The sequence below is a fragment of the Cyanistes caeruleus genome, chromosome 3 (genome assembly GCF_971803275.1).
Source record: "Cyanistes caeruleus chromosome 3, bCyaCae1.hap1.1, whole genome shotgun sequence".
NCBI lineage: Eukaryota > Metazoa > Chordata > Aves > Passeriformes > Paridae > Cyanistes > Cyanistes caeruleus.
Window position 1 is genome coordinate 19,840,057 of NC_141703.1, and position 21,269 is coordinate 19,861,325.

Below are 21,269 nucleotides of genomic sequence, written 5' to 3' on the forward strand. Positions count from 1 at the left end.
TCTAATTGTGTAACCCTCAAACTGCTGCATCCTTTGCTCTTTGTATGTAATAGAAATGCTCAGTTTCTAGCTCACTTCTAAAGATCTGCTGCAGGCAAAGTCTCAGTGTAAAGTTCCTAGTCAAAAATTTGGTATGGGTGTGTCAAATGGTGGTTTTTTATAGTCCTATTATATAATCATCTGAATAAAAAGTAGTATATTGCTCTTTATTTCACTGGCACAGATACTCAACACTCACATTATCAGATACATTTTAAATCAGTATAAAGCAGTAGTGCAAAACCAATGAAGAGAAGATGGCAGCACCTAAAAAATCCTGCTGTTGCTATTTTTATATATGGCTGACAAAAAAGAAATGAGCCAAACAGGAAGTCTTCACAATAATGGAATTTTGAGTTTCTAGTAACACTTCAGCGACAAGATAGCTCCTTCAAATTTTGCAACAAAATGTCTCCATCAATTTTTGGATGGCATTTCTCTTACTTGATAGACAGCAAAATCAAAACTCAGTTGTCAGTACAATTCCCAAAGGACATTTGAAAAATAAAGAGGCATTGTCTGTCACAATAAAAAACAGTGAATACTCTGTTTTCACAGATTTTCATGGTACTCATTCTTTGAAATTTGGGCATTATTTTTGTCAAAACTCAAGTAAACTGAGAAGTTCTCAATAGGAAAATTTAGTTGGAAAGCCTGTATGTAAATCCTGGTGTCTGAACTGCAGCAAATGGCCTTGAGAGTCATACAACGTATTTGGAAGAAGGAATCTGCTTTGCTGGGGATTTTTTTTTTTTCTATGAAAGGAGCAATGGGTTAGATAAGTGTTTACCATCACTGTGGAATATGTGTGCTAACTTGGCAGACAACTTGGAAAGGAACTCCACAGAAATTTGCTTTTTCCTCTGCCCCACTATCTTCTGTTTTTGTGAAGATGTTTGTTCAGCAGATACATTTATTTTCTATATTTAAGTGCTAAAAGTAAATGGTATTTTTTGATTTCTGAAATAGACAGAAAAATATGAGTTGGATAAAATTCAGTGTTCACTCTGGAACAGGAGTGTTCACTTTCAGTAAGATACTAATAGCAAACCTGATGACATGCATAAAACCTTAAGATGGAGTTTACAGCATTTGTTTTTTCTAAGACAGTTTCTAATGAGAGAAGGTACAGGAGACTCTTTCTCTATTAACATTATTTTGACTAAATACGTGGCTGATCTATTTTGATTTTAATTACTTTCATTCTACTTTTAATTCCACTCTCATAAAAGTTGATTTCATTCAATGGAAATCTCAGGTAAACTTTAGTCAGGGTCTTAAATTTATGCAGCATCTGAAAAGAGAAACTTCAAAAATAAAAACTGACAAAATATGCTGCATGGCATATGGTGATACAGAATATTCATTCAAGGATGTCCTAAGCTGCATGCCATGTAAGCTGTAGCCTAATAGTCAAATATTATTTCCCTAAAGAATTATAAGATTGATTTCAAAAATTACCAATTAAATGTATAATTGGTTCTATACAAGTATGGAAATGCTGTATTTATGCATACATTTTATCTACAGATTAAGCATGTGCTGGAATATGTTATTGCACCTACAACTGTTTGGTACCTTCTGTAAATTTGAGTTGTAGTTATGGTAAAAGGTCACACAGGTTGTATATAAACTAATAGCAGGGCTTGTCACTGCCTGCTAAGGTGACCAGTTCTGATTTGTTCCACCTCTCCCCTTCTCTCATATCCAGATGTTCAGATTTTTGATAGACTGATATTCTTGCGAGATTTTGTCCTTAGACTAATAAATGGAGCATAGCTCACTATTAGCCATTTGTTAATTAATGCAGCAGGTAAAATTTTGTGCCTGTTACCAGAGACTGTAACTTCAGTCAGTCAAAATGTTGTCAATTTATGGAACCTTCTATCTCAGAGTCATTTATCATTATGGGAACAAAATACTCTCCAATTCCTCCTTTTTCTGCCTAACATAAACAGCTAAAGAGCAGCTACAGCAGCAGGGAGACCAAAGACCCTGGTCCTCTTGTAAGAATGTTAAACACTTGGCTAAAGACCCTGGGTCCTGGATGACAGTTTTAAGTACTGAAATATTGTTTACAATTGCACTGGTTTCAACATCATGAAAGGATGGGCAGACCTTTGAACTTCAGTGATTATTTGATTGTTTGTGTTTTTCTACCCAAAGTGAAATGTATAAAGTGGAATATTTTGCTCAATATGGAACAAAGGCTTTATGTCAGCAGGAAAAACAAAGTAAAAAAAAAAAAATTAGATATTGTTCAATTAAAAAGTATTTTCATTATTTAGGTTTAAAGAAAGGTCTAACATAAAGTGTAAAAAAAAAAAAAAAAAAAGAGTGAAAACATTGAGATTCCTATAAATTTATTTTTTTTCCCATGAAATTCTGGATTTCTTTTGTTTTAGAATGAGATTGTAAATGTCACTAGAGGACTTCTAGGTGTCTTACTGGTTAGTTTCTCAACAATGTGCTTCACATTGGGACAAAAAAATTAAAACAATATTTTAGTAAGTAAAATGAGTACCTCTCAATCTTCTCAAAAAGGTTTACTTTTAGTCAAGATTGGGGCAGATAGTCTTATCTGCTGGATCCAAAGTGGTTTAGTTATCCTGGCCTAATTGATCCTTCATTCACAAAATTCCTATGTAGCCAGAGTAAGATGGCATATTTTTGCACTGACCTTTGTTTAACCTGCTCTGAGACTGCCTCTAAACACAGGTCTCCTGGTTACAGATAAATGTGGAATGCAAACAAAAACAAAGCCTCTGGCAAACTTGAAATGGAAGATGACCATTTTTATTTTTTTTTTCACCATTTCAAAGTAAAAAATTTGTAAGAGATCTATTCAGATGGCAAGCTGATTAATATCACATATTTCCAAAGGCAAGGTTTGTCATCACAGATAAAATCAGATTTTTGCTTAGACTAGGGAAAGCCTGAAAAAGTTATTTTCCAACAGTTCTGATTTTGCTCTGTAGAAGACTAAATAGAGCAATCCATAATATCAAACAGGGGTATACATTAAATAAAGGAAGTTAGAATCCACAACTCTCATGGTCATAAAAAGAGAGGGAAGAAATTTATTCATAAATGTGCATTAATGATTATCCTTTGTATTTCCATTAAATAAAGGAATTACATATGGATGACCCTTAAAATAATACCTCAATGTTACTGTGTGGCTATGAAGAAAAGTTACTCACTTTACAACATGGAGTAAAATAAACAGGCCTCTCTCTTTAGAGGAGTGTAATCCTTTAATTCATCTAGGGACACTAATCCAAGAAAATGTGTTCCACATCTACATGACAATGAAGAAAGTTTTCCTAGAGCAAATGGGTACCAGCCATTATATGTAAAAATGTTAGGGTTTTTTTTAACCTCAGTTTCTGGGTTTGGTGTGAGAAGGAATTCGGGCTCAAATTTAAAGTGAAGTGTGTGGCACTGATGTAACAGGCTTTGAGTGGAATCATTCAATTTACTTTTCTGGTATTTTTGTCTTCGAGGTTACAGTAGTTGTTGTGAGTTTATAGTCATTCTGTAACCATAGTATATAGTTACTTTATAACTATCAACTCAAATAAATAAAGAAAAATTCATACCTCTTCTTTACCTCTTCTTCTGTACAGCCACAGCTGCAAAGGATTTATTTTTTTAAGGAATTTAAACCATTTTTAAATCATGAAACTGAAACTCAAATTCATACCTTAATTTCCCAAGATCAGACTCCTTCTACATCCTACTTTCTTCCATTTTGCATAATCAACAGATGACTTAGTAAATAAAAATTTCTCTGTTTTTGATGAATTTATCACAGAAAGCATGGCCTTAAAAAAGCCCCCTCTAATTCAAGATTTTTATTTTGCTTGTCATTTAGAAATGGTTTGCCAAAAAGACACACAAAGATTTCCACTTGTGGAGAGAATTGCCTCACTTATAAGGAATTTCGGAGGAAGAATTTTTCTATTGCAAGCAAAATTCTTCTGGGACACTAAAGAAATCCTTTTCTTCAGTGTATTAGTTCAGGAAGTTTTTGTGGGTATGAATCCAGCCCTCTGATTCTGTTTGCCTTTGAATTAACCATAGAAGCTCTACTGTAACCACGAATCTCTAGCTGTTCTGTAGCTTTGTGATTTCCCAAACATCTGCTGGGGACTTTGAAACCACCACATTCGTTTTCTTATGAGCTAAACTGCAATTTAACACAGGTCTCTGAAGATGAAAGCCTAGGAAGCATCTGCAGAGAACAGAACACTTTCCAAATCAGTTCTCAGCTTGTGGAGCTGGGAACAGCTGGCCTGCTCTCCCCTTTGGTTTGGGAGGACTTGTTTCCAGCTCCCTGACAGATATCTGAGGAACCCCCATTTTTATTTTCTTTTTAACTACACCTTTCTCATGAGGCAAAGGGAAACTGTCCCTATCCATATGTCTGGAAAACCTGGGAAGAAACCTGGAATTTGTAAGGTTGTTGGGCTTTTTCAGTATACTATTTGAGGTCTGTGTGTGCTACAGAAATGGGAATAAATTCCCCACAAAAGCAGGGGAACTAGAATCTGTCCTCAGTCTTCTTTGTAGATGTCATAGTTCTTGCTAAATTATAAAGCCTCCTAGTCAGTTATAAAACTGGCATGGAAAGTAAGTTTGTAAAAATGATACCAATAAAACAGAAAGCTTTAGGTTCAAAGTATTTCTGGACATGGATGTTTAAGGAACTGGTCGATGCCAAAACTAAGTGTATTAATGTCAGTGAAATTTTCCATAGGAAGATGACCCCAAGTCTAGCATAAGCTCTTAGACCATACCTCAGATTAAGGAATCAAGCTTCATCTTGGATGGAGGAAGCCCAGACTGAAGTCAGCTCTCTCTGTGATTTGAAGGCTTTCGCAAAGCGTGTGACACAGTCACCAGACTTTATAAAGCAGTCTCAGTCTCTCTTAACAAACTCCTTGGAAAGAGGGCTTGTTTTTAATGTGGAAAAAATGTAGAATGTAAAACCTCAAATATTTTCACCAGACAGAACTCACATTCCTTGGCCAGCTCAGCTGGAAGTTGTTGTCAAGGCTGCTGTCCGTCAAAGGACTCAAGCAGAAGGAAAAGCCTTATTCTGGTATTTTTGTAGCACCTGTACAGTGGAGCCCTGATCCATGCCTGTGGCTCTTTGCTCTGACATATGACTTCTCAAGAACATGCAAGTAAATAATTAATGGTAATCTCACAAATAGTCCCTTTAGGGCCACAACTAATGTAGTGCACTTAAAATTAGGCATGTGCTCAATTATAAAGTTATTATTGAATCAGAGGCTTTGGGGGCTGAAAATATGATTAAGGAGTATTTCAGCTTGAGAAAAACCCTCAGATTAAATGTGGATGGGGTTTTTTTTTCATACAAAGTATCATATGATTTTAGAATATTACTTTCATTTTTAATAAGCTTGTCCGAGCTATGAAGTTGGAAATGTCTTCAAATGGAGTTTATAAAAGAGTATACTTTTCATTTTTCAAAGAAAAAGAGAAGTCTGCAGTCACTGCCTTAAGAAATACAGAGATTTTTTCCAAGCGTTTTGTTTTTCTTAGTCTAGAGCTTTTTGGGTTAAGATCCAATTAATACATTATTATTCAAATCAACCAGAGTATTAAATGAAACAATGTTGTCTTAACCTTCCTGTAACTTTATGTTTCATGACAGTTATCCCAAAAGTTAATTAGGTCTTCTTGACAAAGCAAATTGGTGATGTAAGTGGTGCTAGAAGTCACACTTTGAGTGGAAGCTACTCAAAAAGCCCATGAAGTGTTACCATAATTAAGTGCCAAAAGTGTTACTGTAATTAAGTGCTGAAGTTGGCTGTGGCATGAGTTGAGCTTGGTATTGACTCAGGAGCTGCGCCCACGTGCAGTGGATGTGACTGCTGCCTCGGGCTGAGCCTGTGTAGGATTCCCTGCTCTTTGGTGGGATTTCAATCCAGGAGTGAAACTGAAATCAGGGCTGGGAAACTGGTGCGTGGTACAGCTTGTTGAAAGCAACTCTGCAGAGTTTCCTGGCAAAGTAAGATGAATAATGCAGCTGAGGTGGTGGGATGACAGGAGCTGAGGGAACAGGAGGGACAGTGTGGATTGACTAACTTCCCTGGGTTACCTGAGCTGTCAGTGGAGAGACAGTGGCACTGCTAGAGGCTTTGGGTGCACTGCTTCGTGCTGTCTCTCCTTATGGGCTGTGGTGAGAAGCCAGGCAGAGCAAACAGCAAACGCAAGGAGAACCATGGGCACCTAAAACAGCATCATAGGAATACCTTTCTACATCTTCACAAGCACCTGCTGTTACGTCTGACCCCTCCCAGAAACAAATGTATTCTCTCTTTATAATCTTGATGTCTTAATTAATGATTAAACCTCTAAAATGTGCAAACAAACTTTAATTTTATGAATGTTTGAGAAAGATAATCCAAAACCTTGATTAAAGCATGTCTTTCTAAACAAGTCCATTCTTTGCCTGGAGGATACTGTGTATTTCACAGTAGAAGGTTATTTGTAAAATTGGTTCTGGTCCAAATTTAGATATATGAGCATTTGCTTAAGCTTAACGAGCTCCATAATGTGCTTACAGGTAAATGCATGTTTAAACACATTGTTGGAAGGAAAGAAAAGAATACTGATGCAGAATCATGGAGCTCATCAGACTGAAAAAACAGCCAAGTGGTGCAATACAGTTCCTTGTCACATGAAATCATTCCCTGTTGCTGTTCACCACTGGCTCTTCTATCCCAGTGGAAAAGGTGACATGGCTGTGGGGGAAATTAGCAGAGCTGAAAGCTGATTTCTTACTCTCTTTGAGCAAAGTGCAAATGGAAACATAAGCTCTGAAATAAGTCGGATTTTCGGGTTTTTTTATTCTAGACATGATTAGAACTTTTTACCTTTTTTTCTGATTCTTTGCTCTTTCTTTCTGAGTCATACAGCTTTATATGTAAACTAAACATGCAAATGCTGGAGGGGAAGTACTTTTTTCTTCTGGTTATATAGAACATTGACTTTGTACCGGAAAAATCAGTCTCCTTCAGAAACAGAACATATTCATCTGAAAACCCAAACTTTTCTATTACAAGTTTTCTTCTCTTTTTTTTAACAAAACTCACCATTTTCTTCAGAGAGCTAATATTTGTGAGGGGTTTTGCACTAAAAAAAATTCATTTCCTCATATATTTATACTCTAGAAAACTACATGAGCACACTGTTTTCTATCAGATTCATTGCTAAGGCAAATCAGGAGTAATTAAGACAGTCAACATGCGCCTCGTTATTGTCACTTGGTTCTTTGATAGCTTGAATCTTTCAGGAACCAATATGTGAATATATATGGTATCAGTAGTTCACTGTCCTTTCCAGTAAAAGGACTTGGGATCAATAACTGCAGCTGGAAGGAGATAGGTTCAAATCCCTCTAAAAGGAGGCAGTTGTTCACTTCACTGAGTTAAGCTGTGGTGTTCATTTCTGTAGAGTGATGCAGATTCCTGAGATTTCCAGGATTTGTAGGGGAGACTAAATAAATCCACGTAATTTAATCCTTCTGAATATTTGTAATGATGTATAAATTGTGTCTGGTTCAAGAAGACCAATCTACAAATGGTTGGAGGAGAAAGCATTCATGGGAGTCATATGTTGGGACTTCTTTCCTCTTAGCACTCTTTACTATCAGATGCTGGCACTAGCAGCAGTGAGAGCAGATATTGCACCAGATGGACTCTCTGCTCCAGTACTTGTGCCCTTAACACACTGGTGTTCACCAGTGCTTTATATGGCTGCAAACCGTGATGTGTGAAGGGACCTCGCTTCTCACTGCTGTGTGCTAGAGCTGACACCACTCAACACTCACCAAACCAGGCTTCTCTCACTAGAGTTGGAAATACCTGATCATCTGTTTGTGAGTCCTGCCTCCTGCAAGCGAGACATTGCCACTCAATTCAGCACTTCTCAAAATCCAAAAGAGGGGCCTGAAGATAACACAGACCATACACAGAAAGGAGGAAAAAAAATGCCAAACCCGGTATTTTAGAAATTGCAATTTTTAAATTAGAAAATGGAAAAGGAAAATGTCAAAAAAGGTTTTGCTAATAATAAGGTTTTGCTTCATAGGTAAATGCATCCCGCCAAGAAACCAAGCTGATGGAAGAATGTGACCAGCTCATTGAAATAATCCAGCAAAGACGGCAAATAATTGGAACTAAAATCAAAGAAGGAAAGGTAAAAGCTTTTCTTCTTTAGATCACAAGTAGGTCAACACTGTTTCCTTTTGATTGCAGCTTTTTTGACTGTGGATATTATTGCTAGAAATTTGTAAAAGTCCTTATGTAGTCCTTGGCTGATACTTTTGTGTAAAGAAGAATGAAGTCCTCGAAGATTAGTATGCTGGACCTCAACTGTATATTTGGTGTTTCTCTTACTACAGGTGATTACGGATTTTAAGGATAAAACCAGAAATTGTTGTCATGATCAGTTAATGACAAATTACATCCACTTAATGTTTCCTTTACTCTGTTACGTGCCTGACAGTATTTCCCCCAAAGTGTTAACTTTCACAAAATGTCACAGCACATAGAATCATGTCTCTCAATTATCTTTTTTTTTTTTTTTTATCTAGGTATTTTAACTTTTTATTCAAATATTATCACATAAAAATTTTGTTCCAGTCATTGTCATTCATGGAATGTAAAATCTTAACTTATTTACAAAAACAGATTTGCAAAAATGTGCAAGAAATTAAATTAGGTGTGCATTTCTAATTCCCAAAGTTCCACGATTACTAGTAACAAACACATTGAGCAGGAAAAATCTCTGATGCTTAAGTTTCAACACATTATGCTAGCTAACTTTTAACTCAGAAATGCACTAGAGTCGAATTAGTGTTTTTATTTTCTAGGTACAAAGTGTTTACTGTTTAACTCCTAAACTAACTAAGTCAGATATTCATTCTCCTTGTGTGGGAAAAGCTCAGGAAAGGAATAAAGTCAAGAGCAGGTTAAATGGTTCATGTGGCTGTCAAGATATTCCAATTAACTTGAAATGAAGAGCCTGTAGGCAATGGCTAACTTAAACATGTTTGAAACCACACGTCTTGTACGCTGTGTGAAAAAACCTGAATTTCCTCATGCAGTTAACAAAATATAATTCCCTTCAAATTAAATAGATGGCTTTCATTTTTGTTTCAGCTCTTTGTCTCTGTGCAGAGAGGCCAGTTATACTACTGGTGAAGTAGAAAACTTACCATTCATTTGGATTTGTGCAATATACACATTGTTTTAAAAACTGTTGCTTGAAAAAATGTATTCTAATTTCCATAAGCATAGAAGATTTGTAATACAATTGACTCCAAATTTATTTGAGTAGAGCTGTTATCAGAATCTGTCCCCATTCTTTGTTCTCTTTTGCTGAGCTGAAAGTTATATCAGTGGAGGTCCAGTCACAGTCTGGAATGCTTTGACTCAAATGTGGTATAAGATTTCAAGGTCTCAAGAGACCCATGTGAAAAGCCACAGGAAGTCCTGCCCAGTGTATCTTCCTTTAAGAGTCTTCCTGGAAGGCAGAGCATGACAAATTTCTCTATAGAACTGTAGGTGTGACTACAGAGCTGGGAACACGTGCTAAATTCTAGCTGTGCCTGCAAGGCTGCAGGTTCAGCTACACAAGTCTGAACACCCTGTGCAGCTTCGTGCTTAATCTCACCTATCACCCAAACCCTATAAAATCCCACAGAACATGTAACAGGAAAGAAGCAAATACCAACTAGGTAAAATAATCCTAGGGCAGATGTCATTCCTACCATTGCAGAACTGGGTGGGGACTGAGTGAAATGAGACTCTTCCTTTTTCAATTTATCATCTTCATCTTCTTGAAGATATAAGGAAGAATCAATCGAGGGAAAAAAATAGTTCATATATAGACATCAGAAATCATGCAAAAAACTCACAAGTTAACATTTATTTCAGTTCAGTGTTTGCTTGTTAATTAATTAGTAAATAAAGACACAAACTTCTCAACACTGCAGTGAACCTTTCCCTGGCTGGGCTGGTTTAGACTGAATTGTAATCTCTGCAAATTCACAGGACATGTGGCATTAGTTCATCCTAGAAGCTGATCAAGTCACTAGCATTACCAAAATCTGTGCATTCCCAGCATTTTCTTCTCTTTGCTGTTTCTGTCTTTAAAGAGATACAAATATCAAGTGACACAAATCATTTGGCCAGTATCTTTTTAGGAAAGTTTTTCAAAAATGTTTATTTTCCTACTTGTTTCTGTTGTCAGATAGCTGCACTAAGATACCCTCATCACTGCTTAGGATGCAAATATATCTGAAAGTCAAATCAGGAACTTCATAGCTTGTGTCCTAATTCCTGAGATTGGGAATGTTATCTTGATTATAAATTTGGACATTTCTGCCAACCCCCTTGGTTCTTAGTTTCCTCATTTTGCATGTAACTGGGTCTTAATGTGCTTTTCTAAACTCCAGAATTACTTAATTTCCTTCCTATTTCTTACTCCTGTTCAAACTATGATCCTGATGTGATAACAAAGGGAAGGACTCCCAGACCTTTCAGGAACTATTGTAGTTCCTGAAAGTTTTGTTAGCCAACATTGTCTTTAAATGGAGGACTGTGCCCTTCCCTAACCTTTCAGCTAATGATTACAGTCACATCTACTGTGTTTATCTCCAACACATATGTTTGCAGTAATAATAATCAGCTCTCCAACGCTACTGTGCTTTTGTCCAGTTAAAAATATCCAGCAAGAAAACACCCTTTTTTCACTTACAGCACATAATGAGGTCAGGCATGTATTGTTAACAGAATTGAACAGTCTTTTTCTGTTAACTTTTATTTTCAGGTTTTTTTCTTTTTATGAAACTCACCTAAGTAATAGGAAAAAAGTAGTTAATCCATAAGTGGCCTTTAACACAGATCTCATAATTTCAGGGAAATGGTTATCTAAATAGACCTTAGTTATCATGTAAGCAGAAATTACCAGGAAATGACGTTCCTTCTGCTGGAAAATAGGCCAGCTGTGCTTGTTTTGGCTCTCCCCTGTTGTTTTCCATGTGGAAATTATTCAGGCAGAAAGGCTGTGCCTGTCCCTTATTAAAAATGTTACATGGCTAGATGGAGTTCACCACAGAGCTTGTCACCAAAGCCATTCATCTTAACTCCTCCTTTGCCCAGCTTTGCCTCTGAATTGCAAACCCACTCATGATTTGTGACCTTAGAGACATGACTGCTTTCCTGTGTTTCCACTCAAGGTGGTGAGGTTGAGAAAACTGGCTCAGCAGATTGCCAACTGCAAGCAGTGCATTGAGCGCTCGACATCCCTCATCTCTCAGGCTGAGCAGTCACTGAAGGAGAACGATCACGCTCGCTTCCTGCAAACAGCTAAAAATATCACTGAAAGGTAAAGGAGACACTCCTCTCAATAAAGTGAAAAACCTCACTTTAAGGCAGCTGGGTTGTCATAGTTGCTGTCTTGTTTTGTCACATCAGAGATGTGGTCAAAGGCAGGGGATAGTTGACATATTCCCCCAAAATGCTACTTCGTGCTGTACCAGAGTGGGAAGAACCTTACTGTAATGCTTAATCAAAACATCTTTTGAGAAGGGGAACAGTCAAAAAAGGGTGAAAATTAAGTGTTACAACAATAACAGCATGCACAAGTGAAAGAGTTAGAATGGTTGCCAAGCAGATGTCTGATGTTAAATGCACTTTAAAAAATGGGTTTATGGCTGAAATTCCTACTTCATGAAAAATTCTGAGATTGAGAAGGAAGTCAGGCAGTTAGTACATTCTTTAGAAGAAACTAGGAATTATCTTAATTCATATTCTTCATAAAATAGCAAACTACAAGGTAATGAAATGAATGAACTTTGTGAACCTGGACCATGCATCTTGAAGAGATGGAGATTCAACAATCCTGGAGGTCTGGAGGTTACACCAGACACCAGGGAAGTTGTTGTGTTGGGTCCCTGGGTGCAGGGAATTTCTACTCCTTTCGGGATCCTGTCTCCTCTTCAGCAAGCCAGATATATCAAGGATCACAAGGACCATGCTATCAGAAAATTTGGTCTGGTTTTCAGTGCAGTGCTGTGAATGCATCGAGTTTCAGCAGGATTTTCTGATGAAAACATATTCTGCTGGAATGTCAGCTGTTTAACAATCAGAAAAATATTTTTAAAAAATTAAAAAGTTTTAAGAAAGGAGAACGTGGACAACAAAGAAAGACATCAAAAGTACGCTCTTTTTAAATTTTTTTTAATAGCTAATTTCAATAATTTTTTTTTATTTCTGGGTTCACATTATATCTTCACATTTTCCAGCCAATTTCCCCCAAATTCAGAACATGAAATTCCCTGCTCCTATTAAGAATTTTTTACGTTTTTCACTTACACTGGTGTGCTGCATCGGTCTTTATCAAAGATAATTATCAATCTATAAATAAGCCAGCAACACTGGGTTGCCATTACAGATTCAGAAAACTGAAAATCAGTTGAAAAGGCAAGGCCAGGCAAGGCAGTGGATTATATGTTGTCTCTTAGACTGTGGTTTACATTCTGTCACCAAGCAACATTGTGGCATCCCAGCTGAAGCCAGTACTAAAACTACGAGTACCAAAATCTGAAGGTGGGAGTCTGCCCTTTTTTTTCAGTATTCAGCAGAACCATCAGTAGGGTAGAAACTTGTGGAGACACAGGGCTTTGTGTGTGACTACCACAACATATCCAGAGAAGCTCCAGTTTGAACTTCTTAAGCATGAACAGTTGCATCGTAAATACAACCACGGAACAGACACTGGGACAGCAGAAATGAGACAAGCTGACATATGTGCCCAATCAAACTTAATTCTTGGCTATCAGAGATTGTTGTCTTCAATGGGATGGCTGTGAACACCCTGAAAATCAGAGAATCATTCCAAGCAGTGAATAAAACTGAGGGTAAAAAAAACACCAAGGGCTTTCAGACAAATTGCAAATGGAAAAAGAGGCTAAATAGAATTAATAAATTATTCCTCACTAGTAACTCTCTTAGTTCTCATGTGGTGAGCAACATTTTGTTTGCTTTTAGACTGCTCATGTAACAGTCTCACCAGGGCTCTGAGCTCCAGCAGCTAAAGCAGTCTCCTAAAATCATGCTCATTGTGTTTCTTCATCCACATATTTCTAAGTAATTGCAGTAAAATATTTTCTGTTGTAAGCACAACAGGTAACTGCACAAGCAAAGTCATTAAAAACACTCTGATTATTAAGTTGTGCATTATTTACAGTGGGTGAAATGCATTTATCCTCGAAAAAAAAAACCCTTTCCCATCAAGTACGGTGTCAGTGTTTACAGTGTCAACAGTAGGCAGAACTACAGGACTAACTCAGTCCTCTGAGCCTCATATGGTGACATGGTGTCTGAAATTCTGAATTGTTGATCTCACCAAAAACTGACTGTAAGACATGTAAATACAGCACCTTTTTCATATCCCCCAAAACAGTCCAAAAAGGCCTGGTGATATTAAAAAAAAAAAATTAAAAAATCTGTCCTAGGATCTACTTTAAACTGAGTTCTACATCCACAGCTGCAAAAGAAACAATGATGAAAGCTCTACGACAAGATTATTGACCAGGAAACCTCCTGGGCTCAGCTTTTGAAAACTATGCTGGAGAAAGTGAGATGTACAGTTCTGGTTTTGGCTTTCCTATTGTATTTTCCTAAAATACTACATAAAATATATATGAGGAAATAGTCCTTAGTAAAAAAAAAAGTCCTGGAGTAATTTCTCAAAAAAATTACAGAAAAAGAATAATTTGGGGAAATTTTAAATTTAAGCAATCAAATACTTTGATCAGACATGTCATGAATGACAGATAACAGACATAGATTGCATGCATAGTTGTTTACCTCCAAACTGAAACATTTGCCTAATTTCTGTTGTATAGCTTAAGGTTTAATAATCTCTCTCCTTAAACCAGTCAAACTTTCTATAAACGCATCCAATATCCAACTCTCCAGAAATATGTATTTTGAGATACCAGGCTGAAGGGTCTGAAAAATGCTTTCTGACAGCATTTTTCTCTTTTCCTGTGAAAGTTCATCTCTTTATATTAGTACATCTGGAGAGAGAAAATGTGAATGTAGCTCCTGAAATGAGGTAGGTGAGGAAACTTTTCAGTTTTGGAGGACATATAAGTATGCACACATGCTTTGCAGGGAAAAGCCTTTTAAAATAAACCATGCTGACATCTATTTGTTTTATCTCCCTCCTGTGCCTTTTGAAGTTAACAGCAGCATGCTGTGGTGAACAGCTGAGGAGGTTTGGGGACTGCACCAAGCCCTTGGGACAGCAGTGCCAAGGCGTGCCTGGAGCAAGAAACTGCTTGGGAAGACAAGGGTTGGGAAAGATGCAGCATCTGTCTGGATTGCTTAAAATAGCTAATTATAGCGTTCTTTCTTCTTTGGTTCAATGGGTGATTAAAAAGAAGAATTCAAGGGATATTGTTGCTTGGCCAATATTTTGTTAAAATCTTATCTGACACTGCACGACAGGCCTAAACTCAGTAAAAAAAAATAATATTGTAGACCTTGCTGTCAAAAAAAAATAAAATAGCAGAAGTTCCTAACTTAAACTATATAAATAAAATAAGTATATGAGCTTTTATCAAGCTCTTCGGGAAGCTATTATATTGATAATATTATATAATTACAATAATTGTATATTAATATATATTTTATATAATTATGATAGTAATATTATAATATAATTATATAATATATTATGTATTATATTAATGTATTATATATTATTTCTTACTGTATTAATAATTGATTATATTATATTGTATATAATATATATGTTATATTATATTGATCAGGTCCACCTTGATATGAAAGTCCTTGTCTCTTGAGTGCTAAAAGACATTTTCCTTTTCATTACAGGGTTTCCATGGCAACTGCATCCTCCCAGGTTCTAATTCCTGAAATTAATCTTAATGATACTTTTGATACTTTCGCGCTTGATTTTACCAGGGAGAAGAAATTGTTGGAATGCCTTGATTACCTTACAGGTACTTTTTATTTTTTTTCTTAATATAGGTGCTATTATTATTTATATACTCCTTATGAAATAGCAGTGATAGGATTTTCTTCAGTTCTCCCTGTTGTTGTAACTTTGTCTGATTGCTAGGCACTCACCAAGCCACTCTCACTCCATTTTCTCAGTAAAGGGAGAAAATAAGATGAAAACTCATGGGTTGAGATAAGGACAAGGAGATCACTCAAGAATTACTGCTACAGGCAAAACAGACTCAACTTGAGGAAGATTAATGTAATTTATTACAAATTAATTATAAAAGTAGGACACTGAGAAATAAAAACAAATCTAAAAAAAAAAACTTTTCCCCACTCTACCCTTCTTGGGCTCAACTTTACTCCCAGCTCTTCTGCCTGCTCCTCACCAAGTGGTGCATGGAGATGAGGAGTGGAGATGTGATCACACATCATCTCTGCCACTCCTTCTTCCTGGTGCCTTTCCCCTACTCTGGCATGGGCTTTCTCCCATGGAATGCCGCTCTTCATGCACTTCTCCACCATGGGCACTTCCAACAGAGTGCTGTTCTCCAACAGCTGCTCCAGAGTGGGTCCTTTCTGTCAGATGAGTCCTTCAGGAGTGGACTGCTCCAGTGTGAGTCCCCTGTGGGCCATGATTCCTGTGAGAAACCTTTCTCCTGTGTGGTCTTCTCTTTGCAAGCTGCAGCTTCCTCCAGGGCACATCAGCCTGCTCCAGGGTGGTCCTCCACAGCTGCAGGTGGATATATGCTTCACTGTAGACTTCCATGGGCTGCAGGGAAACAGCCTGCATCACCATAGTCTTCACCGCAGGCTGCAGGGGGATTTCTGCTCCAGCACCTGGGGCACCTCTTCCCCCTCCTTCTTCACCAATCTTGGCATCTGCAGGGCTGTTTCCATCACATTTTCTCACTCCTCTCTCCCCCTCTGCTGCATAGCCTTTCTTACCCTTTCTTTAAAATGCTGTCTCAGGGGCACTATCAGCACAGTGATGGGCTAGGCTTTGGACAGGGGCAGGTGTAACTGTGTCTGATACTGAGTCAGCTCCTGATATTTTCTGACACAGATAACCCTTGCTGCCCAGCCACTTCCAAAAGCTTGCTACATAAACCAAATACTCTCTCCCCCTTAATCCTGGATGTATTACCTCCAGCAGCTCCAAAACACCCTAGGAATCATTAGATGCTTCAAACAACTGGGATGCATTTCCTGCCTCCTCTCCTTGCATTCTTCATCAGCAGAGTTGTGGAAGTAGGATTGAGAAATGGTTAAAAGCCGCTGCAGCAGAGTGAAGTGAAAGAACAGCTGGAGCTCAGCCTGGAGGGCTAGAGGAGAGAGAACAGGGACCAAACCCTATTTCCCAGGAGATGGATGCTCCAGGTGTTACCCTCTCCCTTGGGGCTGCTCCTTGCTGCAGCAGATTGCTGCCTGGCAGAGTTCCCATGAGCAACCAGAAGCTGTTCCAGCAATCAACATCACAGGCTCAGCAGTGAAAGATGTTTTCTCATGTCAGTGACACTGTGTATTTCCCCCATCACAGTCCTGGAGGATCTGGCTGTGTCTGGAACCAGAGAGTGTGCAGTGTGCTCTGAGCCAGGCTGTGGGGTGGGCTCTCCGCACAGCAGAGCCCCGCCTCAGATCTCTGGCCTGAGGAAGCCCACAGGATTAAACCCTTACTGAAAGCCTGACTAATGTGCAGTCTCAGAATGTACAATGACTCACAAAGAGAAACAAATTACTGTAATTTAGGGTGTTTTGATTTCAATGCCAGAATTAGAACAATTCATTCCAGCTCAATTGAAAACAGAAGAGAGTGGTAGGTTTTTATTTTGCAGGGTCTTTAAGCATCTGCTGTTAGCAGCAAGAATTTGCAATGAAAGACACAAAGCGCTTTTAGAAAAGCACTGGAAAACACTTCCTGAGTCCATTCACTTGTCCCAGTTTTCAGAGGATATACTTGTGTTAGTTCAGGAGAATGAGAGGGTGCTGTCTCCTCATTACCACTATCTTTTCCAATCAGAGGACTGGCTTCTGGCTTTTCTACAGAGGAAAGCCTGAGAAAGTGAGGGTTGTTCAGCCTGCAGAAGACAGGGCTCCAAGGAGACCTCATCGTGTTCTTTCAACACTTAAACATTTTTATAGTGTCTGCTGAGAAAGGACAAGGGTTAATGGATCTAAACCAAAGGAAGGTAAATTCAGACTACATATAAGGAAAAAGTCTTTAAGGTGGCATTGGAACATAAGGAGACATTGGAACAGGTAGCCACAGAGGCTGTATAGGTCCCATCCCTGGAAACATTCAAGGTCAAGTTGGACAGAACTCTGAGCAACCTGCCCCTCTTCATTGTGGAGATTGGGCCAGATGACCTTTAAAGGTTCCTCCCAATCCAAAGTATTCTCTGATTCTGTGATTCTGTGAATAGTGAATAGATTGATACTGGGAAGCACAAGACTGGATGCATGCACAGGGCAGCAGCACTCTTGCCTGATGGAGCTTTGCCATATCTAAAAGATAGAAGGCATATCTTGCCATATCTAAAAGAGAAATTATATCTGCAAGGAATTTCTTTATCACTGTGTAACAGATGAACCTAATCAGTGTCTAACACATATTCAAGTAAATGAAACACAACAATAATGTGATAAGAGTAACTTCAGCTTCTAATACAGGACCAGTGAAATGTTACGGTGTCTGCCTCTCTCCGAATCTGCAGGAATTTTGCCATCATGTTGAGCCTTCACCCCAAATTTATAAAAAATCCAAGGAAATGAAAGAAAGGATTAAAACAAAAACAGACCTGTTTTTTTCCTAACAAGCCATTTTTATCCTTGCCCTTGATGTCCAGTGAAAAACAGTTCTAACTGGCTTTTCTTCCCATTAATAAATAGCATATGGCTTCAGTGGCAAGATGCAAAGCACATGTCCAAATTATCTGAGCATCAAATGCAACCTATGCAGACAGTTAAAATACATTTATGTAAATATATGTACATAGGTATACATGAGATATAGGTATATACATATATATATATAACCCCAAGAGAAAAATGCACTTGATTGTTCTCTATCATTGTCCAGAAACTCCAGAGGAAGATTTATATTACTCAGATTGGTGCATGGAATTTTCATAGATCATAAACTGAACACTTTGTGACAGAGTGAATTAGGCTTTACTTTTGTCACGTTTCACAGTTAAGTAAAACGAAGACCATCTGTACATCCTAGTCGTAGATCTATGCTGTGAATTAGGTGAAGAAGCCTACCTTATGACTATCATCTGTACTGCTTCTGAACAAAATGTCAAAAGCTAAATTCCAGCTTCATTATCTCTGCTGTCAGTTGCTTTTGAAACAACTGACCTTGGCTTTCTCCTGGAGATTTTTTTCTCCTTTGGTTCTTCCCACTGTAATATTTGTCAGATCACCTTCATCCTCCATCTCCCCAACCCTATCTTTACTTCTTCCTAAGCTATTTCTTTACTGAATAAATAAATTTAAGTAGTTTGTGCTTATCATTTACACAGATGTCTGTCCAAAGCTTCTGCTATCCAAATAAAATCTCTAATATGTTTCTTAAAGTTGCCAGCCGGACATTGAGATACCAAGCTCAGTATATTAAAACAACACTTATAATCTTCATCTGACGGTTCTATTCTCTGTATATATAACCTTGATGCCTTTTGAAAGCATTCTTATCTTAACAGTTGCTCAAGCTTTTCATCTGGAAACCATCTTTTTTTAAACATGTATCTGGCTAGATCCAGGCAATACATATGACTTGCAAACCCTCTGTACAATATTACTGTCATAAAGACTTTTTTGTCCACTGTGAATCAAAAATGCTTGGTTTGTGTCTTAATACTTTGAAATCAATTGCAGGAACATCCATTCTTTGACCTTGCAATTTGCCCTACTTCAGAAATCCTATCTGAAACAACAATAAGATTTCTTCATCCATCACTTCACCTATGACTGCACAAAGAAATATGTATTGCCTAGCATATGCCAGCAATTTTTTCACACAGAAACAATTTCATTCTGGAAACTCTTCACAACCTTTCTTACTGCTTAACTCTTTCAGCACTGAAAGATCAAAGACCAACTCCAGACAGTGCTCAGTCTCATGGTTCGGGTGTAATCTCACCCTCCTGGTTTTGAGCAGTCCTGGTCTGCCCAAAGACTGGGTCAAGATGTCTTGTACATATGACCAAGCCCTAACTCACACATAACAAGTTAATAATACATAAAATTTGTATCCACATCTGATGTAACTGTACCTTTCAAGTTCCTCTGTGTTGATTCAGCCCAGTGAATGCATGGTGTGAATCATGATGCAAGATGGACTCAGTAATGAATACCTAAAAGAGAGGTTCAGAGCAGCTTCTGCAACCCCCTCATGGTCATACCAGCAATATGGATATTTCTGGCACCATTAATTCATGCAGATTACTTAGGTCTTCTTTTAAGTCTTGATACTCAGTATCAAAATCCATAAGGAATCTTTACAAAGTCAATCACTGCATGACAGCAGGGAGAGAGAAAGCGAGCAAACAAAATGAATTTGAGGTGGATTCAGTCAATCTCTGTGACCTTGTGCTGAGAGGATTTAGATAGAGCCTCAACAGGCACCCAGGAGGCACTGCATTAATGCTGGAATTCACCAGGGAGAGGTGGCAGTATCCCTAGTGTGTAGACCTTGTGAGCCATATGTTCTGCTTCAGAGCAAAAGCCATGCACTGATGACACCGAAAGGAGTGTTAAACTAAATGGGTTGAAAGGGAGTAGTTATGCTTGTGAGATCAGTTACTCCTGAGAGCAAATTTAAGAAACTGCATTTCTAATATTAGTGCCTTTCAGGCATTCTAGGTGTGGCTGCTGACTTTTTAAGTGTGTTTACTCAGTTTTGAGTTAAAATGAAGTAAAACAGCCTTCAGCAATGTTTGTTCTGTCTTACAAGAGAGTGTTGATTCACAAAAGCTGGTGAATGAAAGTCTGAGTGTCAGCAGAAGTTACCACTCCCAGATACAAGCTCTGATCCTCTGTGGAGAAGTGCATTATGTCTTCCACTGCTGTGCTGGAAGCATGCTGGGCTTCTCCTCTGGAGCAGTGGAGAAGCACACCCGAGTCAGGAAGGCGAGGTTGCTGGTACAGCCTTGAGGTCACTGGAGTCTTTGAGGAGGTTTCCATGTGGCACAGAGCTCTGCAACAGTGCTGGTGAATTCAATGACCAAGTCACACTACCAAATGCAATACTGAGGCTAACTGGTTGAGGTCAATCTCTTTAATTGCACTGCAAATTTACACTCTCTAAAGGAGCATGTGTTGTGGAATGATGAATTTGGCGGTTGGACTGCTACGTTATTTTGTCATAACAAAGCATCTGAATGTAGACTTTCCTACCTTTCTGGAGGAGAAACAGGTGTATTTGTTTTATTCTGAGTGGTTTATGAAATGAATGTTGCCAAAGAGCTGAATTCATGCAGTGTAGTCTCAGGGGAGTGTGAGTTAATCACAAGAGCCAGGGAAAATGTCTTTCTTAGGTCAAATCTCTTTCAGACATTTTCATTACATGAAAGTCTGTAGATTTCCAGCCATAAAGCCAAATGTGCAAACAAGGAGCAAACTTAGGATGCTGTTTTCAAAGAAGTTGAAGATGCTTAGGTGTTATTTAAATGCAGTTTACAGTTAATTAAACCTTCCGTATTTTATGCTTTTCATAAATTAATATTTATTTTCTGTGCTGAAATAATAACAGGTACATTTCTCAAGTAAAATATTTTGCTGTTAGGTGCAGGAGATGACAGAAGAAAACTTAAGCTGAGCACCATTGGAAAAATAAAAATAGATCTACTTGTATATTTGTTATTAACACTTGTTCCAATTTTTGTTTGGCCTTTGAAGGACTGGCAAAATACTGAAATGAAGCCAACTAAGAATAAAATAAAAAAAAATTAAAACCTCCAGTGTTTGTTCTACAATATACATTTTTGAAACATAGCTGATAATACCATCGATCTTTTCAGAATACTGTGGACCTTTTTTTCCCCCACATTTTGGTTATATTCTTCTCACAGATAGCTGTCTTTACTTGAATTTATTTGTATTTCCTTTCATTAATACCCTTCTTTCCCAAGGGTTTCTCTGACAAGT

At 37.9% G+C, this 21,269-nt stretch overlaps 1 protein-coding gene across 10 annotated transcripts in view; it reads left to right on the forward strand.

Moving 5' to 3' along the window:
* The window catches only part of MID1 (midline 1), a 243,958-nt gene that overhangs the window by 205,468 nt on the left and 17,221 nt on the right, over positions 1–21,269 (forward strand). For all 10 annotated transcript variants that reach the window (XM_086880108.1, XM_086880111.1, XM_086880105.1 and 7 more), the window contains 3 exons: positions 8,167–8,274; positions 11,321–11,469; positions 14,991–15,118. In XM_086880108.1, the coding sequence (XP_086736234.1) occupies positions 8,167–8,274; positions 11,321–11,469; positions 14,991–15,118 (385 nt within the window). The remainder of the gene's footprint in view (positions 1–8,166; positions 8,275–11,320; positions 11,470–14,990; positions 15,119–21,269) is intronic.